Source organism: Aspergillus fumigatus, chromosome 2 (genome assembly GCF_000002655.1).
Source record: "Aspergillus fumigatus Af293 chromosome 2, whole genome shotgun sequence".
In the NCBI taxonomy this organism is placed as follows: Eukaryota; Fungi; Ascomycota; class Eurotiomycetes; order Eurotiales; family Aspergillaceae; genus Aspergillus; species Aspergillus fumigatus.
The window spans coordinates 2,615,322-2,637,671 of NC_007195.1; the positions used below are offsets into that span (position 1 = coordinate 2,615,322).

A 22,350-nucleotide genomic window follows, 5' to 3' on the forward strand; every position below is an offset into this window, starting at 1 on the left:
CATTTAGAGCTGACAATGGCCAGAAACTGTTCACTTGCACCCCGCATGACCATGTCAATTGCTTACCAACGCAGAAACAGAGATAAGAGTCAACGGAATATGAGTGTGGAACAAAAGTTGGGGAGAATTCCAGAAATAGCAGGGATTTCCGTTATAAATGAAGAATGTTGCTGGGGACCGTGTTAATCCATGGGTTAACCCCGTCCATCCCACGCGGAGTGAATCTGTCATCAGAAAAAGATCCAGGGACTCGGGAAGAATGCAGAATGGTTCTCGGAAACCAGAATCCTTAAAACTGTGGCCACAACGGCCGATATCCGAACTTTGCCCCGTGGTTATGAGGTCAGCAGGTATGGATCATGGGCCAGTGCCGAGCCAGGTAGACTCATCAACGGTCAGCATGATTTGCGCTGCTTCTCCACTAATGCATCTGTACTCTTGAATGAATGGCTGTCCCTGAACCCCCTGGCCCAGATCTGTGCCTTCGATCTGCCCTCTCCCTGCAACTGTGGGGATTTGGCTGGAGCTAGTCAAATTGTCATGGATTCTCGAATATGCGGAAGCCAGAATCCGTGCAATTCATGCTACTCCTATCAGCCTTGGTCAAATCAGTCCATATTCACCGTTGCGGGTGCTGTTTCAGGCAATTTTCAGCATGTATTCACGTCGGGTCACGGATTCCCACGGGCATGTGGCGTTGAATGGATTGGTACTCGTGCTGAACAGTAAATACCTATACACCCGGCCATTGCTACTGAGCACTGAATCCTCTCCATCGATCATATAATAGCTTCGCAACACCCACTGCATCTCATCTTCCTTATTTTCCAAGCACCAGCAGCTGTTTCATCCTCTCCATCTTGATCAGAAGCAGTACAAGAGTCCTTTCATCTAGCCTTTATCTACAACACAATGGCACCAGTTGCGATGAGCTCCGAACCTGCGGTGTTCAACACCAAGCGTGATGGACATGCTCTCGAGGACCTGTCCGACGCTATCGACACTGTCAACCTCCTCAAGAACGAGATGAAAAAAGAACGCGGATTGTATGACGAATCGGAGTTCGATAAGAACAAGGACAAGACTCAATTCCGACAGTACGAGGATGCTTGCGACCGCGTGAAGAACTTCTATCGCGAACAACACACAAAGCAAACAGTTGCATACAATCTCAAGGCTCGCAATGACTTCCACTCGAAGACTCGCGCTGAGATGTCCATCTGGGAAGCTATGGAGAAGCTGAACACTCTCATCGACGAGTCTGATCCTGACACCAGCCTCTCGCAGATCGAGCACCTGCTACAATCCGCCGAGGCCATCCGTCGCGATGGAAAGCCCAGATGGATGCAGCTGACCGGTCTCATCCACGACCTCGGGAAGCTCCTCTATTTCTTCGACGCGCAGGGGCAGTGGGATGTGGTCGGAGACACTTTCCCAGTGGGCTGCGCATTCGACGATCGCATCATCTACGGAAAAGAGTCTTTCAAAGAGAACCCCGACTACGAGCATGAGATCTACGGCACCAAGTACGGAATCTACACCCCTGGGTGCGGTCTTGACAACATGATGCTCTCCTGGGGTCACGACGAGTACCTCTACCACGTGGTCAAGGACCAGTCCACCCTCCCCGATGAAGCCCTTGCCATGATCCGTTACCACTCCTTCTACCCATGGCACCAGGCTGGCGCCTATCACGAGTTCATGAACGAGAAGGATCAGAAGATGCTTCAAGCCGTCAAGGCATTCAACCCCTACGATCTGTACAGCAAGAGCGACGATGTCCCGTCAGTTGAAGAATTGAAGGTGAGCTTCCCATCCTCCCATTCCACACGCAGAGTCATAAGCTAACACATCCTTCACAGCCCTACTACCTCGAACTTATCGACGAGTTCTTCCCAAAGAAGGTCCTCAAGTGGTAGACACTGTCGCCTTGCAGCTCGAAAATGTTCATCTCATTTGGCTTCGGCGTCCTATTTTTTGTTTCATATACCACCTGCCTCGTTTGACGATAGCGATGGATGATTTTTACGGCTTCGATTACATGCATGCTTCACCGGTCTTAATAGATATCTATATCGTTGTTACCTGCTCTCCTGAGTGAGGATTCTTGATTAGCTGCAGGCACAGTTTAATGCAGTTCTACTCTGGCATACGGGTAGCAAAATACTTCAGTGGTCTTTTTCCAGTGCATTGATGTACGCATATTCGTTTTCCACAGCCACCATAGGAAATAACCCTGCGGCTTTTCTTACATGCCGTACCGGGAATGATACGATTTTCTTCTTTTGTCCTTTCTCAAGGGGAATTATGCTTTTCAGTGTGACTTCGTATGATTTGTATTCAATGCATCCATTTGCATGTTGTCAACCAAACGGTATCTCGGAAATAAGGTCCCGTGTGGGTGGCGGGGAATAAACAAGTGAAATTGTCTTTTAGCCTTCAGTCTTGTCTTCGTGGCAATTGACAAGAGGGCGAGCCTGTGTTGCAGAGATTTACTTCGATTTTGAGATAGAGATATAAATTGGTCATCATTTGGCAGGACCTGAGGATGCCAAAGCGCCCGTAGTTCGGTTCATAAATTGATACCTATCTATACACTATCTATGCAACCATGCAACTTCCAGAAATAGATCAAGTGATTTAAAGCCTCGGCTTATCGATACGGTTGCCAGCCTCATCAAAGAAGATCTTTTGGCCAGTGATCAGAGATTCTTGGAGGACACATCCTATCCGAACAGCCTGGACAGCACCCTCGAGCTTCACAGGGACGTCCTTGTTATCCAGGCATGCGGCCGTGAACTCATTAGCCTCCGCGACGAAAGCGTGCTCAAAACGATCGTAGTAGTTCTGCGGGATCTCGCGACGCACGCCGGTGCTGTCGAAGATGTTGACATGGTTCATGGCCGGCTGAGCATTGATGGTAAGCTTGCCCTGGGTGCCGATGATCTCGGTGGTATCTTCCTGACCCGCCGCCATCATGCGCGAGGCGTAGAAGTACGCAATCTTGCCGTCGTAGAACTCGACCAGACCCACCGCGTTATCGCGGTCGTTGTGTTTGCGGAGGTCCGGCTCGACCGCCGTGATGCCCACGGCGGAGACTGACCTGACCTTGCTGTCCTGGCCAAAGAACCAGAGCGCTAGGTCGATATCGTGGATTGAGCAGTCGACGAAGATGCCGCCGGAGAACTCTGCGTAGGCAACGAAGAAGCCGGTGGGGTCGAGCTTGTCGCAGGTCTGGCTGCGCATCACGGACGGCGAGCCGATGGAGCCCTGGGTCATCTTCTTGTGCGCGTCGCGGTATGAAGCGTCGAATCGCCGGGAGAATCCGCACATCACCTTGAGCTCAGGCTTTCGGGTGGCTGCATCGAGGACCGTTTGCGACTGGCAGCGTCAGCGTCAGCTGGAGGTTGCAGGAGCAACAAGGAGCATGAAAACAGAAAAAAAAAAAAAAAAAAAAAAAAAAACCTACAATCTCGACACTCGTGGACAGCGGCTTCTCGCAGAGGACATGCTTGTTGGCTTCTATAGCTTTGATTGTCTGTTCCGCGTGTACAGCAGTGGCAGAAGCCACAACGACAGCTTCTAGGCCTTCATGCTTGAGCATGTCGTCGTAATTCTTGTACAGCTTCACTCCGAAAGGGGCAAGGTGAACCTTTGCCCACTCTAGCTCTGCATCGTCCGGGGAGCTGGCAGCAACCAAATCGGCTCGCGGCGTGCGCTCCAAAAAGTTCAGCGCATGGCGCTTGCCCATGCGACCGAGACCTGCGCAGCCAACCTTCAACTTTCTAACGGACATTTTGGTAGGAGAGCAAAGGATGAGTGAGATAATAGGCTGTGCAAGGTCAAAATTGGTTGACTTTAGACCAATTGGCCGTGAAGGACGAGAACAATGGAAAGAAACACACTCAGATCAGGGACGAGCAAGAAGACTTAAATCATCCAGGATACTTTCTGCACTCGAAGTATCCGTACTGCAGACCGCTATGTCTCCGTCCCTCGTCGGATTGTTGGACAGGCAACACCAAAGTCTCTTACCCCACAGTGAGGAGAACTCTCGTGCAACTCAAGTTGGAGAGCCCAAAAAGCCCAAACAGGCGAGATAGTCCTCTGGCAATTCCATTCCTGATGAGCTTTGAACCAGGAAATAGGAACCCAGATCTGAGTAATGACTTCCGGCAATGCTACATGGTTGGAGTAGCATCCAGATTGTTCCAGAGTATCCACTTTCCGCACCAGCGGGGAAAAGGTCGGAAAAGAGCTTCCAGTGCTGATTTCCTCCAGCGGATGTCTGAATCCAGCAACTTTCCCCGCTCAATGGATGCGCTACGGATATGATCTCCCGTTCAGACGTCGAACACAAAGCAAAAGGAAGACGCGCCATGCCAAATGGATGAAACCAGAAACACTACTGTTCTCCCCAGGCTTGCACTTCTTAGAGCCACGTCGAGAGAGTGAAGCCTATCATTGCTCCGTTGTAGTGTAACGGCTATCATACCTGTCTTTCACACAGGAGATCGGGGTTCGATTCCCCGCAACGGAATACAATCTTTTTGTTTTTTTGTCAATCTTCCTTTTTAACTAGTCTAATGTCACGTTCATTGTCTCATCAATGCTCTCACCGTGCCACGAGCCTACAATGAAATCAGCATCACTGCACAGCTAATATTCCCCCTTGGGCTAAAAGTTTGGATGAAGCTATATATATCCTGCTAGCGACATGGCCTTTCACGTGCTCACCGCCGGACTTTCTCCTTTCCCCGCAGAGCTGTCCGCATGGTTTAGATGGTTCAAGCAGTCATGGCTGCAGTCTTTGACTGTTCTACTCAACTTTCTTCAACAAAGGTTTCGGACTGGACTGACCCAGGTGACACATTGTGATGGCGTTTTGAATTACTTTCAGCTCTCACGAAAGAACCTTGTCCATTCGGCGCATAAACTCTTACGCGTCGTCCGTCGCGTCCAGGTCCGAGTAAGAGCATAGCTAAGCTTCGAAGTTGTTTGCAAGAGCTGCCATTCTTCTCTCTAGGTAGGCCAGTAATTATTAATTCAAAAATCGAGTTGATTTATCTCACTCACATGTCTGTAGACTCTTCATTTCTCAATTGTTATCCTCTCATCCTACAGATCACCTCGCAATACCTGCCATGGACTCGCCGCGCCCCCGTAACTGGAACCAGAAGTTATTTGCCACGTATTTGGGCGGGACGGACAAGGAGATCCACGAGTTGAGGCGCGTTTTGACGCAGTTGATGAGTGCGCATGGCAAATTGGACAAAGGGTACAAGTCGAAGGCTGCCAGAACGGAACTGCAAGAGTGGATACAGTCGAACTTGCACCGACTGCCCGGCTTCGTCCAAGATGCCTGTTTCAACAGAACCCGGATGGACGGGCTAATGGGAATGGCCTATAAGATCAAGAACGAACATGTACATTATCTTGCGGCACGCGGAAGACCGAACCATGCCGCCGAACCGCCATCGAGCACCTTCGACCAGGGCAGCGGCGTTGTCCATGGAAGTCAGAGAGTGGAACGAGAAGATAATCGTGACGTTTTTGATCAGCCCATCAGCAGTCTTCCCAGCAACGCGGTTGAGCAACAGGTCAATGCAATCGAAGTGGCCGGACCTGTAGCCGACGTGCAGGAGGAGACTATCGCAGAGCCTCCGAGCAAAAGAGCCAGGACAACGCTGGTTCAAACTGCTCCACTTCAACCTCCCCTGCCCGATTTGCTCTCCCGGAACATATGGGTTCTGAACGAAGTGAACCCCGCTAAGCATGGCTTATGCTCGATGCAAGACCTTCTTACCACCCCGGAATCGCGCAAAATCGATTTCGTACCGCGACTCATTGATTTGGACTTTGATCATTGGCTTTCGATTGTGGAGGCGCAATGTGACTATGACTTTACCGCGCATCGTTTGGAATATCGCCCTCCAGCGAACGTGGTGTCTCGCTCGCTGGGCCTACCACCGATCACGATACCGTTGTCGACTCAGAGCCAGTGGCGTGGTGCGATAAATTCTCAGATACATGCCGAAAGTGGCCGAGATCCTGTTTTTTATCTGGTTTCTCAGTGTGAGTATGATGACATATGATCTGAATGTGAGGGTCACTAACCGGAAGTCAGTAGGAGAAGATGTACAAAATCCATCAAACCCTCCGCTACCTTCTCCTTCCTCTGCAAACAATGCTTCCAGCGTTCGTCCCCCTCTTGTCGTCAAGCAAGAGTACGTCGAGGAACAGCTAAGGCTCGCAAGGATGCAATAATTAATGCTCCTGGCGTAGTGTCGGGCTGTTTGGATACCCTAAGGGTGCCGAAGAATCATGTGCCGATGCGAATAGTTAACTCTTGTCCTAATTCTCTATCTGCCTGGACGCAGATTCGCCTTTCCTTACAATGGTCGCTCAGAATGCCTAGACGTGACTCATATTCATCGCTCTGGGGACTAAGATACAGAAACACATTCTTAAGGCGCAAAAGAATTCAAAGTGAAATAGGAGCCAAGTGGAGTGCGGGGTGTGCATAGGCGCATTCTGATGGAAAAAGAACGCTCAAGACCGTGGGTCTCGACTACATTACGCTCGCGCCTCGTTGCCAGGCTGCTTCTGGGTAGATGACTTTCTGGCCTTCTTCTTCGCCGCAGCCTCCACAGGGTCAACAAAGCCATCTCCTCGCAACCACGCCAAGGACTTCCTGACACCTTTACCCTGGACAGGCGATGGTCTGTGCTCCAGCAAGGAGCCCATGACCGCCCAGGCGAGGACGATGATCCACAAGTCTCCACCCTTCCAGCCTTTCCAAAGGCCATTTTTGACACCAACGTCCCACTTCGAGCGCACGGCCAGCCGGAAGAAGTACATGAAGATGCTACGACTGTTTTCTAAAAAGGCAAACGGTATGCCTGCAACTGCGCCGCTGAGGAAGAAACGCTTCGTGGGGAGGACGGAGCGTGGCAGGATAACATGCCAGAGACACAAGGTGCCCCATGCAGACCCAGCCGCAGCGGACAGAATGGCTGTCAGCTTGATGATCTTCTTCGAAAGGCTATTCACCGCCGAGATTGGGTGAGACAAGATCGTCTTGAATTTGAGCACCGATAGTGCCAGGGTGACGGTAGTGAGGAACCGAGCAAGGGGTGGCACCGAAAGAAGAATATGATGCACGAATGCCGTGCCGCAGCTGGGGCTGCTCGGGTGAAGCAAAGCACATGCCAGGCTAGAAATAGATGGGTGCGCGGGTCCAGTAATAGGTGAAATGAACTTGACTGCCGATGGCAGAGTATTGGGGTCAGCAGGGTGCAGAATTGGCGAAATAAATGCTCTGTGCGTTATAGAATTAGTAACTTGGGTACTGTATGCTCCCATAGAAACGTAAAACTCACGGCCACCGCAACCTGGCAATGTTTGCCAGTGAATCGACCACAGCTTCCTTGTCCGGCCATGGGAATCCCGCCGGCAGACTCTCTGGTCGACCGCGGATGTAGCTGGGGCACAGCCTGAACAGAATATTTCCGAACCACTAAGCATTAGTCAGTACATGCCTTTTTCGATCCAGAAGCTCTCACAGGAGCGCGCAAATACGGGGAGGGCATACCTTGGGCACAGTCTCGCGATCAAAGACAAACGCATGGAACAGCTGCGCACACGACACAGGCATCAACAACCAGCTCGCGAACCACCAAGGCCGGTCCCCGAACCACCCTTTCTCGTCCAGCGCATTGAACACAAACTCCATCGTCCGCGTCCCCGCATAGATAGCCGCCGTAATACGAAGCTGCGTCTGCGGACAGATGCCCAGCGCGAAACCGGCCATACTTGCCCCGACGGCGGGGGCATATCGCGATGTCAGTGCCCTGGAGACGCGTGGGTTGCGCTCGCGGAAGGGCCTCGCGTCATCCGTGCGAAGATTCGTGCGAAGCTTGACGAAAAAGCGATAGAGGAAACGGTGGAGGAGGACGACAAGGGAGAGCGAGAGGGAGAGACGGAAGTTGGGGGAGTGCAAGATCGAGGAGCGGGGTTTCTTCCTAGCATTGAAGCAAAACATCAGGGTTAGCGCTCTTTACTATTATTCTGAATATGTTCCGGCGATATTGCACAACTTACTTGGACATATCACCTTGGATGCGACGGACGATGGCTTCCACGAGCTTTAGCAGTCCGCCAGAGACGAGGAAGACTCGCAGGGAGGCCCGCAGCGCGGCTTCATTGTGCTTGTTCTTTGATCGGACGATGGCCTCATATCGAGATGGCGAGGGGGCCTTGTCTTTGATGGAAGGAGGTGTGCGCTGGATGATGTATTCGTGGAGGAGCTTGTACTCCTTGGCGCTCAGGGTGATGCGGAGAGCGTTGCGAACGAGAGGATGGGCGTCTGCGTCGGCGGGCGTCATGGTTCATCGACTTCGGGCAAGCATCAAAATAGACGTTTCACCGCTTGGAATAGAATCGCGAACAGAGGGACGAGACGGAGGAGATGTAAGGATGCAGAACGAAACGAAATGAATTGCCCAGAATCGCTCCGCTTCTTAGATGAAGCTGACCGCTGGCGACCTCGGCTTGTGAGTGGATGCTCATGCAAGTGCCACTCATAGAACAATCAGTAGAAATGAACCGCAGGAGAACAATTAATTCACATAGCTTTAATGATTCAAAACTGTAATGATGTCTATTGGAGGCCATTTATGCTGCTCAACTCCGTGCAGGTGTCAACAATCATTAAACCACATACAGATCCCTGAATTGGCCCCCCCATTTCCTCGGGAAAACTGCTGACAACGATGCAGCACCGATGAATGAGGCAGTCGAGAAGAATGAAAGAGAAGAACGTAATAACAGCAAGAAGACATACATACAAAAAGGGGGAAGAAAGGGGGAATATCAACGCCGTGCAAGAATCCACCTTGATACGATACGCGCCATTATAAGACTCCAGAAAATCTAGACTGCAGAAGATCACCAGAAACTACACCATCCAATCCAATGCTGACATATGTTCTCCACACTCGTTGCCTGCGCGAGAAGTTTGTCCACTTGATCGCTCACATTGAGCTCTTCAGTGGGCTTGAAGTCTCTACCTGTGAGCTTCTCCTTGACCCGAGCAAGCACCTGCACCGCTCGTGCATTCTGTGCCTCACGGGCTTCGGGCGGAATGCCCTCCTGGACATCGAGGATACCACCGTCGAGGATAGATGGGCGACGGTGACGGGAGAAATTGCTGGGCTGAACGCCATGTTCAAGATTCATAACGGACGTAATGGACTGTCGGCGCTCAGTGCTGAACGGCGGCCGTTCTGGTGACTCGCGAATGTTCAGACGCCAGTTGATCAAGGGATCGTGAATGAACTATAGCGAAAAATAGAATGTTAGTTTGAGAATCCCAACTTCGGCTAGATACTGAGTGAAAAATGGACAAAACGTACTGCTTCCAGAACGGCCATAAGGGAATCCTTGTTGTCTCTGATCACGCGCATAACAGCCTCGCAAGTGATACGGTAGCTTCCCTCAATATTGCTGACTTCCATGGCGAAGGTCAACATGCGAGTTAACCGGAAGGGCACCCTCTCTGGATATTTCTCACGGTGCATCGCCACCTCGAAGCAGTCACCGAAATCGATATGAACGACTCTTCCTGTGGCGCGCTCCAGCAGAAGGTTGGACGGATGACGGTCACCCAGGCCCAGAATATAGCCCACCATCGACATGACTCCCAAAGATCTTGTATAATTCGTCCTACGCTCAAGCCAGGCCTCGGAACTCTTACTTTTGAGCCACAGAACACGATACAGATCCTTTCCAGTAGTGTTGTCCATGGCGTATCCGAAGACCTCAACCTTTTGCATCAGAGTGAGATTGTCATAATCTGGCGCCATCTGCAGCATAATACGATGTTCGATATTGAGTAGGATGCGGCGACTTTCACGGTACTCCTTGATCAGCGCATGTAATGTATCGCTGTTGCAGACCCATCCTATCAGACCAGAGTTCTGAGACAAGGGGATGGCAGGGAAACGCTGAACGGAAAGATGTCGCTTGAAGGTTTCGCCATCGTTATCAAGCAAAGTGTTCACGAGTCCGAACAACTGCATGACTCGCTCATCTTGCCGAATGTCCTCATGTCCCTTAAGGGCATACATGTAAGAGCTTCCATTGCTTCCCTTCAGAGTCATGCGTCGAGGTCGCTTCTTAGTTTGAAGCACGTGCAATATAGGATCAAAGCTGATGATCCGGATGATTGGTCTGCCACTTTGGTAGGTTCCGGGAACAGCAAGAGCAAGGTCATGACAGTCCTTGAGCCTGGGAGAGACATATTTGAGGTCAAGAGTCGATAACTGTGGGAGCTGCCGGCTGATCTTGCGGAATACAGTATAGTAGAGATCCCAAGCTTGGTTGAGATCGCCGATTTCTTCCGTCTCACGATACAGCATACAATAGTGTTTCGCCTCTGCAAGATCCCGTCCAAACGCCTGCGCAAAAGAAACCTCACGGAGCGTTTCCGCACCCTTGTCAAGCATGTCATGCAGTGGCGCAAGAGTTGCGAACATTCCCTCCACATCATGGTCACCGAAGTAAAGTCTAGAGGCTTCCTCCAACCCTTCATGCCAGAGTTCGTGCCACAGAACCGCGACTCGAATCAATTCATGGCTGACGAGATCGGCCTGCTCGACTAAAGTAGCACTGTGCTGCCGCATACTATCCATAATAGTGCTGGCGGATTGCGAACGGCGGGTAATGTGCGATTTCATCGCAACGGTTAATGGGTACACCAGCGCTTGCGGATGGGCCTTGCCCACTTCGGCCAGGAGGCGATGAACAGCGGTTCGGACCTTGAGGTTTGGCTGATTTATACGGGCGATGAGTTGTGGAGTTACCGCAAGCCAGGTGTCAATGTTCACTGCATTGAAGCCTTCTGTGACAACATTATTGACCTCTTGGTCACCGCCATAAGTGAACCAAAGGGTCAGCAGTCTCAGAGTATCCTGGAGCGACGAGGTGGATGACAAAGCGATTGATCTGAGGAAGCCTCCAATGGCAGGTATGACATGCTCTGTCACAATATGGCCAGGGACTACGGGCTTGATACCCCCGTCCCTGCTTGTCTGACTGGCAATCGTTGTCACGACTTCGAAGTTGGCCAAAGCCCAGGAATGCCAGGCTTTGTACGAATCGCGGTTGTATTTCGTGGCAGCAGAATATGCGCCGAGAACCTCGCGAACGTGTTCGGGCTTCCAGTCGCCTCGTTGCAAAGTTGTCTGCCACTCTCCCTGCCTAAGATAACTCTTAGAAAGCAGCTTGCGGAACTTGGCTACATCGCCAATACGTTCACGGAGACCCATCATATCCGCATGATTTGCCTCTGTGATTCCGTTGACGCCATCAACTCCGTTATGATCGGACTGTGATGCCATGAGCGCATTAAAGCGATTCAAATCATCCGTCAGATTTGCAGTGAACTCTTTTAGCATCTGAAGAGCTTCACGCTGGCGACCAGTAGCCCAATTAAATTTCAAGCGAGCGTAGGTCACTTCGGGAGGAGCGATAGTTCTTGTACCATTGTTGTCAGTGACAACAGTCTCCAAAGATGCGAGTGATCGCTCGGCAAGTCCCATGCGATTGGATTTACGGCAGAGGTTGGCAAATTTGATCCACATATCAAGGTTTTCGCGCGGTGAAGTGACGAGCGCCCTGACCTTGAGCATGCGTTGCCATACTTCAACGTTCTGTTGGCAGCCGAGCAACCTCTTATTCCATGTCTGACGCATTGACTCCTGTTTCTCAGGGTCCCCAATGTTCTGTTTGTAAGTGATGATCTCCTCTAATTCAGCAAGCATCTGAACACGAACGACAACGTTGTAGGCACGGTTATATGACTCTCCAAGTAAAGCTGATAGTTCTGTGTCGAGGCCGTTCCGGGCTTTCTCGATGTACATTGTCGCCTCATCAAATTGATTTCGATGGATCGCGAGAATTGCACCGAAGAAAGACCTATCCGGGGACTGCTCTTTCATCACGCCTAAGTAGGAATCCATCAGCTCCCACTGGCCTCGTCCCCATGCTGCTGCTGCTGCTAGGGGAGCAATGGCTCTGCGATGTTCTAGAGAAGCCTGGTTCCACTTCTCTTGGGCAAGATCAGACAATACCTTCCACTCGCCAAGCGCATGCAGACACCGCATCTTGCCCATAGTGACACCAAAAGAGTCTGGATCAATTTTCTCACGGCGTTTGTAAGCGGCAAGTGCCTCTTCCCATCGCTGAAGTTTCTCAAACCATGTCTCTTTCAGCTCTACATCCCTGTAGGCTTGGGCTTTGCGAAGAATACCAATAGCGGCGTCAGACTGCTGAAGCTGGTTGTTAATGGTGATCAGAGCCTCCACGGCGCCGGAGTTTTGGTCTTGCTCGAATTCCAGCTCTTTATAATGGAGTGCTTTGGCAAATGCATGACACTTTGCGGCGTACTTGCCAAGTGTACGAATATCAATGGGAAGAGCCTTATCATCATGCTCCATGAACTCAGCAAGATTGAGAAGTATCTGGAGTATCTCGGGAGGGATATTGGGTGAAGTAAGAGCCTTCTCAATTGAGCGTACGAGCTCTTCTTGATACTGATCGTACAGCTCTGTCCAGCAGGATACAAATGCTGCGTTAAAGAGGTCCCTTGCTAATGGCTGGTAGATACCAGCCAAACTGGCGCATGCTCGAAGTGCTGGTGAGGGTGACTCTTTTAATAGCTCCACGCTGAATCTTCGTATCCATTCCTGCCAGTCTTCACGCGTCGACTTTTGAGAGGCATCCCAAGCATTCTTCAGATGTTGCTGATTCACAACCATCTTCTTCTGGCCAATGTCAGAATAACTAGATTCATCCGCCAGTGTACCCGTAGTCTCATCGGGATTCAAGTCCTGTGGCAGCGGATCGCCCTTTTGGAGCTTGGAAACTAGAATCTGGTAATTGACATGATTGATCTGGTGATGCGCCAAGACCTTGTTCAGGAGATTTATGTAGTGGCAGAAATCCTGGCCGAGCTGGAAGATAAGAGCACAGATACAGTCCATCGCTGCTTGTCTTAAGGTCCGGTCGTTGCCTGCAACAACCCGAGCCAATGAGTGAATCATCAAAGATGCAAAGTCAGAAACATTTACTTGTCGCGACAGCTTTGTGAGACTATCGATGGCTGATTTCCTGATACTTTGAGGATTCTGGGCTCTCTCAAAGAGCCGTACCATAGATGGGATGATTAGATGCATGTACTCTTCCCCACTGGCGCCAAAGATGAGGAACGCGTGGAGAATTCTCTCAGAAGGCTGGCGGCGAGGCGTGTTGTCCTTCTCAAGAGTGTCCAACATTGAAGGAATCATGGCTGCCAGGTACTTTTTGAACTCACCCTCCAGAGACTTGGCTATTGCTTCAACAAGTGACAAGATAGTCGCTTGCACTTGGTACGATGAATCCCAAAATTCCTGGATGACCTCGATAATCTCTGGAAGGAAAGCTCGAATATGCTGTCGAACAATATTCACCAAGATAGCCATCTGATTGAAGTAGGATTCTAGGCGGCTAGGCGGCGAACCTCGGATGACCGATATGAAGCCGGGAATGATCTGCCCTAAGAAAGGCACGCACTTCAAACCCAGAGTTTTGAAGATTGTAACAATCGCATCAATGACCGCAGAGTGGTACTGAGCAAGAGAATTCTCACGCAAGATATTCTGCATTAAGGTATGGATGACAACGGTTGGATAATACTCCTCGTTGGAAGGCGTGAGGCCCTGCATTATGAGGGCAACATCAGAAACAGTCTGAATTTCGTTGATATGGTGGACATCGGGTTCGATTTCACTGATCTGTTGGTACTTGTACGGATCAAGAGCACCAAGAATCCCCAGTAATTTGATTGTCTCTTTGCGCAGCGACCCAGTTTGCTCAGTCTTGATGATATTTATGAGCACGGCAAGTAAATGAGGATATTCGAGAAACGGATCAATGACATAGCCAGAGTTGCTGGCCAATTGGCCCAGCGTCCGCAAAGCCGACTCTCGCTTAGAATGCGAAGAGAGATCCTGCAAAGAGTCCAGTATAATTGGCATCAGCCGCGGGAGGTAGTTTCTCATTTCCGCGCCCCCGACACTCGCAAGTTCTCCGACAGCTTTCAGTGTGGTCGAGGCGACACCTGGGTTGGCATCCGTCGCCTTCGGAAGTAAGGTTGTCACCATAGGATCGACATACGACCTAATAAGTTTGGTCGCATTTGATACAAATAGGCTGATGAGCTGAGCACTCTCCTCCTTCTGTCGGGCTGTGCTCGCGAACCCAAGCCCTGTCAGAAGGTTCACGAGCAATTTTCGTAGTGGCGGGAACACGTAGGCTGGGTTGACGCTCGAAAGGCGGCCAATGATGCAAATTGCAGCTTCCCGAACGGCAAATACTTCGTCATTTACGGCCAAGAACAGGCAGCGGATGTTCTCTGGTCTCGCCAGATGACGATCGAATTTGCGGTCCAGTGACCATAGTACGGTACGTCGGATCTCTGGGTCTGGGTCACCGATCCCGACAGTCAATAATTTATCAATAACCTCACTGACAACCTGTATGGAATGACTGCTTGTCTGGTTGATGATCGGATCATGGACAAAAAGCTGGCAGCAGGTGAGCGCTGCAGCCTTCCGAATCTCAGGGTTGTCGTTCTCGACGTAATTAATGGCCACATCGCGCACAAATTCATTGAGAATGTGGCCGGAGAAATCAAAGCTCCCCAGGGTATGAAGGGCCAGAGCGATCTCTGCATCAGAGTGCAACTCTTGTGGAGCGAAGTCCTTTGCGAAAGACGGCATGGGAGGTAGCCTGCTCTCTGGGCAACCGAGGGGACGGAAGGGTGTCCCATGAAGGATCAGGCTAAGCATATCCAGGAGCTTCTCCTGAATGGTAGGTTTAATAGGGGGGATATAGTGAGCCATGTCGACAAGTGCTTGCGTCAGCGACTCGCTCAACCCGCATGCAAATATAGGGTCAAGTAAAGATTCCATGTATTTACTGAGCGACTGCTCGACAGCCAAAGAGAGCATGCTGATGCACTCAAACATTGGTGCTTCATTTACAGCAGCTCGATTTCGACTAGCAAATGTTAGCTCACTTTCCATAAGTTGAGAGCACAGAGACTTACGCTTTCAGGGCCAATCCTTCGCGTATGTAGATAATAATTCCATCAAGATACTGTGCGATGGCAGCACCAACAGCATTGGCAATTTTTCCAATCGCTATGAATGCTGCGTCTCGTTCCTTGTCTCTCTTCAATTGCGCCTGCAGGTAGATCATGAACCTATGTAGGTATGTTTCTGTAAAGTCGACAGGGGCGTACGAGGCAAGTATAGGAATCGTCTGGACAACTTGGGCCCGGATCTTATGGTCACGGTGATCCTTCAAACGGAGAACAATCTCACATGCATTCCGATAATGCTCGTTCATGAACATGGCTCCTTTGAGGAGAAGCTCCTTGAGTACTAAGAGCGATCCATGTACCGAGTCCACGTTGCTTGACCTAAGGCCCAGAAGTGCTTCCTCGTATATTCTTGCAAACCACAATTGTCGGACTTGAGCGTCTCTGGCGGCTATAATCTCGAAACACTCAGAGACCGCTTCCGCGGCTGTTTCTCGGATAAGGACCTTGGGGTCCCGCAGAGCGACCCAAATGAGGTCGAAGATCTGTGGAACGAAGCCGTAAAGAAGAGTTGGCGAGCCTTTGGCAAGCTCTCTTATGACAAGTACAGCAGCGAAGCGCCTACTTTCCTGTCGTTCAGACTGAAGCCATTCTAATGCTGATTGAATCTCGCTTTCGACCAATTCTGCAGTAAGAGCGCCGCCCGGCTTCGCCAAACGTCCCAAAGATCGAGCTGCATAGACCAACACTGCATTGTCGTTGCTGCGCAAGGCGCTGCGCAAATAACTAGCGAATCGAGTGGTTTTCTGAGCCGCATCGACACCATCGAAATCAATCAAGCGATCGAGAGCCAAAAGGCCGCCGATCCGTTCATGTGCGTCACTGCCGGTGACCACGAGCTGCGCGATGCGTTGACTGACAGCGTTATAGAATTCGAGGAACTTCTCTGGAGGCCAATCTGTGGGGTTCGAAATCATTGAATATTAGCCAAGTTCGGGGTGCGACCAAAGTGCGAAGTGTTACCTCTCGAGATAGCCAGGACGTTATCATAGAGCTCAAATGAAGCTCTTACCCGCGTCTCCTCATTCTTGGACTTCAATTCACTGAAGAGTCGCTGAGTGATGTCCGTAATAGGACCTGCTTGCGCCATGTTGGTAAGCCACACCCCAGGGTGGACATTTGAAGTCAACCTCTAGGGCATGTAATTTGACACGAGGTCGACATAAAAGACGGGAGGTTGATGGGACAGTAGTGGGCTTAGTAGCAGTGATGGATGAGGTGAACATCTCAAGAGCCTGGCGGGATCGTGCACGGACCACACCTGTTTTCGCCTGGGGCGTCTGCTCAGTATCCAGCCCAAACTGATTACTCACTTTGGCTATTAGTTGGTCAACCTCTTTTCTGGAATTTCTACGACAAATCATGTCCAGTATGGATGATTATTGCAATGCGCTATCTGTTCATGGGGTCTAGATGGTCTTGAGGCAACTCTTCACCGGTTTGATATGTAGCCGAGAGATACCTTACTGCGATTCTACATACAAGTCGCCTGGATTGGTCAATAAAGCTTCGGGACTACAAACTGATTAGAGCTTTTCGAAAGGATCAAAATGCTAGGGGCTCTCATTAAGCCGCTTCATTTACTGAAAACTTGAATTTCCAGACTGTGCAACCGAAGCTTTCTGTTCCATGGACTCGGGCACTACTCAGGATCCCAAATGTGACCTCATCAGATGATACCTGGTGTCTTGCACGTGTCCGCAAGCAGCATTCCAGAGCAGAGCCCAGATTCATCCTTTGCGCTATTATCAATGCCTTTATATCTACACAGACGCCCCTGGAATACTACGCCTGATTGGAAGCATTCTACATCGGAACAAAAGCACTGGCGCAATCCCATGTTCTCATTCGAACGGTTGGTTCATTCTAAGAGCACCATTCGAGCTCAGTTAGCACACAAACTAACCATTCATTGCCGTGAACCCCTGTCCCGTGTGTGATAAGGAACATATTATAAACAAGGTCGACCTTTTGGACGGTTGCCCTACTCGAGGGACAAGACATTGACCTCTCTCAAGTCCTGCACCAGTCCATTCAGCATGTGCTATTTGATTCCAGAGCATAGTACCTTCTAATGCAGACGAATTCAAGCTGTGGGAAGATTATTGAATGTATTGCTGCTCCTGCCTTTGTAGCAAGCTTGCGCGTGATCCTTCGCTTTCAAAGAGCTTCCCCTTGCAATACAGCCAAGGTACCTCCGAAAAGGTTCACTCTCATTAGTTAGGTCAATTGATACAGGAAAGGGTTGAAATACTTGTGCATTCCTTGCTTTTTTCAAGGAACACAAGGGCCCTGTCAACCCGGCAACTCTAAACACAGCAGGTCATCAGTGAACGAGGTACACCCTAACGTATTGTCAAACTATCATGCAGAGTTTATGAAGGAGTAATTCACTCGGGATTGTTTTCAAGGAGAGTATACTTCCGATTCTAGAGCGGAGAGTCAAGGCATTGGAAGTGATATGCCAGCATAGATCAGCCATATTAGTTGCAATTTATAAAAGCCTCTATATAATTTGCAGCCCATTTTCAATTCAGCTGTTATACAGCGCCATGATACTGCGAGGACTAACTCGTTTAAATGCCTGAAGTTCCTCCCTTGTACTTCTTAGTGTTTGACTCCGTCATCTGCTCTTGGTCGGAGAAACCCCACCATGCCGATATCTTACCCCTCCCCAAATGGCTCAGGCCCAAAAAAAGGTTGAGATATTGGATATTGAATGGACTTCATCCCGAGTGTTAGCCTCCAGGAGATTAATCCGACGGACTTAAGGATGTCTTCTTTCCATCTATTTCCGCCTTGATTGACGCAAACTTTCTGTGATATTTGTAATCACCACGACACTTCTGATTTGCGAGTCTAATAACAATCACAACACTGGGTCGCAATAATAGTGGGGAAGACCATGAAAGACGTGGGATGGAAGAATACTTAATGACAGTGTGCCCCCTCAGGGACTTAGGTTGACTTGTATACGCCGCTTAGACAATTGATGCAACCAGGCCTTCTCAATCACTGGCATAATGGTTAAAGTTCTTCTGACTGGTAGGCATCTCCAAGTACTATCCGGTCATTTAGTCTGTCGCCTAATGCTCGGTCTAGGAGGAAGTGGCTTCATCGCTGCTCATTGTATCGATGTGCTGCTGGCACGCGGGTAAGTGCAGGATACTTAAAGCTATAGGCTGTTCTAGGTGAGCTGACAGGGACGCAATACAGATATGATGTTGTAGTGACTGTTCGATCCGAGGAGAAGGGCCAGAAGATTCTCGAAGCTCATCCCAATACGCCAAAGGAGAGGCTGTCTTTTGTTATTGTCAAAGATGTTGCAGCAGATGGAGCTTTCGATGAGGTAAGTGCTTTTTCTTTCTTTCTTTAGGCCGTTAGTGTCACTGGCGTGGTCCGTCCGGCAGCTCTAGGCTAATCGCTTTTAAGGCTGTCAAATCTAATCCACCATTCGACTATGTCCTTCACACTGCGTCTCCTTTCCACTTTAATGTTATCGATCCCGTGAAGGACTTTCTGGACCCTGCAATTAAGGGAACAACAGGTATTCTCAAGGCGATCAAGGCCTACGCACCAACAGTCAAGAGAGTCGTTATCACCTCATCTTTTGCGGCGATTATCAATCCCAAGCAGCATGCAAAGGAGTACAGCGAGGAGAACTGGAACCCCGTTACCTGGGAGGAAGCGCTGGATCCTTCTGCAACCTACAGAGGTAGTAAGGTATGTATACAGCCTCGTATTTCGCATTGTGCTAGGCTGACATATGCACCCACCCCAAGACTTTTGCAGAAAAGGCTGCTTGGGACTTTGTCGAGAAAGAGAAACCCAACTTTGACATTGCAACCATCAACCCACCGTTGGTGCTGGGTCCAATCGTGCATTACTTGAACTCGCTCGACGCCATCAACACTTCCAATAAGCGGATTGCCGAGATGGTCCGCGGCCATTGCAAAGACGGCCTTCCGCCTACGGGCACATTCCTATGGGTAGATGTTCGTGATGTTGCTCTGGCACACGTCAGAGCTATCGAAGTCCCAGAAGCAGGCGGCCAAAGATTTTTCCTCACGGCCGGTTATTTCTCAAATAAGGCTGTCGCTAATATCATTCGCGAAGCATATCCTGAGATTGCTGATAGACTACCCCCCAAGGACTCGCCAGATGATACTCCGGCTGATGTTTACGGGTTTAACAACAAGAAATCAATCGAGGTCTTGGGAATCCAGTACCGGTCATTGGAGCAATCGGTTACAGAAACAGTCAAGTCGTTGTTGGCTGTTGGGGCATGAACAGCAAGAAAAGGTCGAGCATAATGTAAAAATAGAGCTCAATGCATATATATTTTGAGCCTTGGAAAGAAATGTTTGAACCATCTTTCAAGTCCATGATGAGATCAGTATAATAATATACCTTTCTGCCGCATTCCAAGATACAGCGATGTAATCAGAAAGTAGTTAATGGGAAAACCAACTAATTTGCGCTTCTAGGCGCTGCCACTCACCGTACTCGGCTTGGCATGCATGGTGCAATCAACTTTTCTCAAGCTCACTCCGCATCGAAGAGACAACATCGAGAAATTACAATTGTCTCCAATACTGCCCATGGCGACGGCTAGGTTATCGCCGACGGCGAATCTTCTTCGGAAGTCCCGTCTTTTTGCGCTTCCCTCAGCCTTACCGTTGCCCCAACAAGATGCAACCTCGAAGACCGTTTTCGAATCCAACACCGCAACCTTGCCTCATCCGATCCGAGCATCCATTGTCACCCCGGCTTCATCGCTAGCGAGAGGAGATTGGGGTTTGAAGCGACCGCTTCCTGCAAAATCGACATCGGAAAAGTCGTCCCGGCCTGTCATCCGCCTCAACGTACTCGACACGTTTGAACATGTCACAGACTTCGAATCCGCCGCCGACCACACGGTGACCTTGGAGAAATTCCAGGAGCTTCACATGCCCATGTCCCTTCCTTCCAAGGTCAACTACGCGACTAGCATGGTGCCTAGACATCAAAGCCCCTTCGAATCCGTGGTTGACAATACAGATACGAGCAAAAGCCTTCAGGAGCCTGGTGCTAAACAGTTCAGACATTCTGGGCCTTGGCTCGCGGGACAGACAGAGGCGGAATTCAACGCTTATCTAAATAAAGTGCGCGCGAGGAAGCCTGAGCTACTTCAGAAGCTTCGTGAACACTTCATTACCAAGCGAACTGCTGAGCGCAGAAAGCAAGCGCAGGATAACGGCGAGGATCTAGAAGCACTTGGTCCGCTCAATGTCACCGAGGAAGAGTTTCAAAGGTACATCAAATCGCTGCGAGCCGATCCCTTCTCTCTTGGCCCCGTGGTATTTGAACTGTTGGATCTTCCCTCGCCCCCTGCCGTCCCTAGCGACCGTATCGGGCACAAGTACTACCAGTCTCCTGGTACCAAACTCTCCTCTGCGGAGTATGCTGTATCTGGTCCTCCGAAGACACACCCTTCTGCTGGTCTCTCATATACGCGGTCTCACGCTCTGATCTACAACCACCCGAAGTTCGGTCCGCAGGCATACCAACGCCCTGTGCAGGCCCGTATCCTGCGGCCGAAGGGTCGGTTCAAGGGCAAAACATCTAAGGCTATTGCCGGTGTTGGTGGTATTGCGGTGGAAGATCTTAATGCTATGACTTTCATTGAACAAGGCTCGCCAGCAGGTCTTGGGTACTTCGACGCATCTATACCTGGTGGTGCAAAGTACTGGGTTACTCCCATCCGTGCTTCGGTGGACTCGGATGGTAGAATCGCCCTCGCGTCATACCGGGCTAGCGCCACTGCTAAAGCGCCTTATGGTATTGAGGAATACCAGAAGCCAAGCTCGACAAGTATCTCCCCGGCCGCTCGTACGGACCAGCGTGTGGTGCCCAGGTTGGACAATTTGGCAAATTTGTCCTATGTTCGGAGGGGACAGGATTCTGCGGCAGATCAGCCCGAAAAAGATAGAGAAGACGTTGCGCGGAACCTTTTGAGGACCCTCAGCTCTATTTGAGTGTCTGTCACGAGGTCCATATCTGGCGATACGGAGGGCTGGCTGTACAATTAGGTTACTCTTATTTCCTACTGATCTAGTGATATAAAGTTTGGATGCATTATGTAAATTAAATCTCGGGGGCAAATGAACATTTCGAATATCGTTATAAAACTCACAGAAAGTGCTGTCAATGGCACAAATTTAGCAATCAATACTCATCTGAGTATGTTGTTGATAAGTCCGAAAACAACCTAAATATTTACCTCATTAGGAAAGGTGCACTCCGTAGTTACCTCGACTCGCGGTTAGTCTGGTGACTAAGTTCTTGGCGTTGTGATGAGGGCAAGTCCTATCATGTGATCATAGTTAGGGTTTCCACACACCAGGCTCTCCAATATAGCAAGAAAATAGAAGGATTAGGTCTCGTCTCCGAACATCCATCCCGCCAGCACACAACCGCCAAAATGGGTCGCGTTAGAACCAAGGTAAGTTACAGATGAAGCATCATGAGTTATCTTCAAAAAAGCCCCAAAAGAGTATCATTTCTGACGAAATGGGTTTTTCTTCAATAGACAGTCAAGAGGTCCGCCAAGGTCATCATCGAGCGCTACTACCCCAAGTTGACGCTCGACTTTGAGACCAACAAGCGTCTTTGCGATGAGATCGCTATCATTGCCTCCAAGCGCCTTCGCAACAAGGTGGGCAATCCATCACTGAGCCGTACAACAGTCGGAATTTGACTTGCTGACGAAAACTAGATTGCTGGTTACACCACCCACCTTATGAAGCGTATCCAGCGTGGCCCTGTCCGCGGTATCTCTTTCAAGCTGCAGGAGGAGGAGCGTGAGCGCAAGGATCAGTACGTTCCTGAGGTTTCCGCTCTGGATGTTTCCCAGACCGAGTCCGGCCAGCTCGATGTCGATGCCGACACCAAGGACCTTCTCAAGTCCATGGGCGTAAGTTCTGTTCTCAACGCGGTTGTTCGTGGTTTTAAAGCAGTCCGTTAACTTATATTGCCCACTACAGTTCGACAATCTCAAGGTCAACGTTGTCAACGTCTCCCAACATCAGGTTCAGGAGCGCCCCCGCCGCTTCCGGTAGATGCGCGCACCCCTCGAGCCTCGAAAAAAAAGTTACCGATTGTCT

General features: G+C 50.1%; 8 protein-coding genes and 1 non-coding gene across 9 annotated transcripts; 6 read left to right on the forward strand and 3 right to left on the reverse strand.

Moving 5' to 3' along the window:
• The first annotated feature begins 7 nt into the window (after nucleotides 1-7).
• Nucleotides 8-2,272, forward strand: AFUA_2G10230 (inositol oxygenase). Its single transcript, XM_750263.2, has 2 exons — nucleotides 8-1,803; nucleotides 1,863-2,272. Exons 1-2 carry the CDS (start codon nucleotides 913-915, stop codon nucleotides 1,917-1,919), a joined length of 948 nt encoding a protein of 315 aa, XP_755356.1. The 5' UTR covers nucleotides 8-912; the 3' UTR covers nucleotides 1,920-2,272.
• A 197-nt stretch (nucleotides 2,273-2,469) lies between these two features.
• AFUA_2G10240 (putative NAD binding Rossmann fold oxidoreductase) lies at nucleotides 2,470-4,206 on the reverse strand. The gene is made up of 2 exons (XM_750264.2): nucleotides 3,470-4,206; nucleotides 2,470-3,381 (listed from the first exon to the last, which is right to left on the reverse strand). The coding sequence occupies exons 1-2, from the start codon at nucleotides 3,794-3,796 to the stop codon at nucleotides 2,641-2,643; spliced, it is 1,068 nt and encodes a 355-aa protein (XP_755357.1). The 5' UTR covers nucleotides 3,797-4,206; the 3' UTR covers nucleotides 2,470-2,640.
• Nucleotides 4,207-4,462: 256 nt separating this feature from the next.
• Nucleotides 4,463-6,267, forward strand: AFUA_2G10250 (uncharacterized protein; the record flags this gene model as incomplete). The annotated part of the gene is made up of 3 exons (XM_750265.2): nucleotides 4,463-5,026; nucleotides 5,087-6,075; nucleotides 6,128-6,267. Exons 2-3 carry the CDS (start codon nucleotides 5,145-5,147, stop codon nucleotides 6,265-6,267), a joined length of 1,071 nt encoding a protein of 356 aa, XP_755358.2. The 5' UTR covers nucleotides 4,463-5,026; nucleotides 5,087-5,144.
• Nucleotides 4,469-4,540, forward strand: tE(UUC)4. The gene has a single exon. It is a non-coding gene (tRNA).
• A 309-nt stretch (nucleotides 6,268-6,576) lies between the features above and the next one.
• AFUA_2G10260 (uncharacterized protein) lies at nucleotides 6,577-8,387 on the reverse strand (the record flags this gene model as incomplete). Its single annotated transcript, XM_750266.1, has 4 exons — nucleotides 6,577-7,186; nucleotides 7,383-7,496; nucleotides 7,566-8,024; nucleotides 8,104-8,387. The coding sequence occupies 4 exons, from the start codon at nucleotides 8,385-8,387 to the stop codon at nucleotides 6,577-6,579; spliced, it is 1,467 nt and encodes a 488-aa protein (XP_755359.1).
• Nucleotides 8,388-8,949: 562 nt separating this feature from the next.
• On the reverse strand, nucleotides 8,950-16,388 carry tor (putative TOR pathway phosphatidylinositol 3-kinase TorA; the record flags this gene model as incomplete). The annotated part of the gene is made up of 4 exons (XM_750267.2): nucleotides 16,169-16,388; nucleotides 15,152-16,103; nucleotides 9,417-15,102; nucleotides 8,950-9,339 (listed from the first exon to the last, which is right to left on the reverse strand). Exons 1-4 carry the CDS (start codon nucleotides 16,293-16,295, stop codon nucleotides 8,950-8,952), a joined length of 7,155 nt encoding a protein of 2,384 aa, XP_755360.1. The 5' UTR covers nucleotides 16,296-16,388.
• A 1,494-nt stretch (nucleotides 16,389-17,882) lies between these two features.
• AFUA_2G10280 (SDR family oxidoreductase) lies at nucleotides 17,883-19,597 on the forward strand. The gene is made up of 5 exons (XM_077804148.1): nucleotides 17,883-18,250; nucleotides 18,308-18,359; nucleotides 18,422-18,554; nucleotides 18,638-18,928; nucleotides 18,988-19,597. Exons 1-5 carry the CDS (start codon nucleotides 18,229-18,231, stop codon nucleotides 19,492-19,494), a joined length of 1,005 nt encoding a protein of 334 aa, XP_077660311.1. The 5' UTR covers nucleotides 17,883-18,228; the 3' UTR covers nucleotides 19,495-19,597.
• A 209-nt stretch (nucleotides 19,598-19,806) lies between these two features.
• Nucleotides 19,807-21,222, forward strand: AFUA_2G10290 (mitochondrial 37S ribosomal protein bS1m; the record flags this gene model as incomplete). Its single annotated transcript, XM_750269.1, has 1 exon — nucleotides 19,807-21,222. One exon carries the CDS (start codon nucleotides 19,807-19,809, stop codon nucleotides 21,220-21,222), a length of 1,416 nt encoding a protein of 471 aa, XP_755362.1.
• Nucleotides 21,223-21,348: 126 nt separating this feature from the next.
• AFUA_2G10300 (40S ribosomal eS17 domain-containing protein) lies at nucleotides 21,349-22,305 on the forward strand (the record flags this gene model as incomplete). Its single annotated transcript, XM_077804149.1, has 5 exons — nucleotides 21,349-21,427; nucleotides 21,571-21,689; nucleotides 21,777-21,902; nucleotides 21,963-22,160; nucleotides 22,231-22,305. 5 exons carry the CDS (start codon nucleotides 21,349-21,351, stop codon nucleotides 22,303-22,305), a joined length of 597 nt encoding a protein of 198 aa, XP_077660312.1.
• Between the last annotated feature and the right edge of the window lie 45 nt (nucleotides 22,306-22,350).

What these genes read in the sequence shown, in the direction of transcription:
- AFUA_2G10230 (XM_750263.2), top strand. Translation starts at nt 913, where the DNA reads ATGGCACCAGTTGCGATGAGCTCCGAACCTGCGGTGTTCAACACCAAG. An exon ending in CGTCAGTTGAAGAATTGAAG is followed by an intron (nt 1,804 to 1,862) that starts GTGAGCTTCCCA and finishes CATCCTTCACAG; the next exon opens with CCCTACTACCTCGAACTTAT.
- AFUA_2G10240 (XM_750264.2), bottom strand. Translation starts at nt 3,796, where the DNA reads ATGTCCGTTAGAAAGTTGAAGGTTGGCTGCGCAGGTCTCGGTCGCATG. An exon ending in TGTCCACGAGTGTCGAGATT is followed by an intron (nt 3,382 to 3,469) that starts GTAGGTTTTTTT and finishes TGACGCTGCCAG; the next exon opens with TCGCAAACGGTCCTCGATGC.
- AFUA_2G10280 (XM_077804148.1), top strand. Translation starts at nt 18,229, where the DNA reads ATGGTTAAAGTTCTTCTGACTG. An exon ending in GGTTAAAGTTCTTCTGACTG is followed by an intron (nt 18,251 to 18,307) that starts GTAGGCATCTCC and finishes TGCTCGGTCTAG; the next exon opens with GAGGAAGTGGCTTCATCGCT. An exon ending in GATGTGCTGCTGGCACGCGG is followed by an intron (nt 18,360 to 18,421) that starts GTAAGTGCAGGA and finishes GACGCAATACAG; the next exon opens with ATATGATGTTGTAGTGACTG.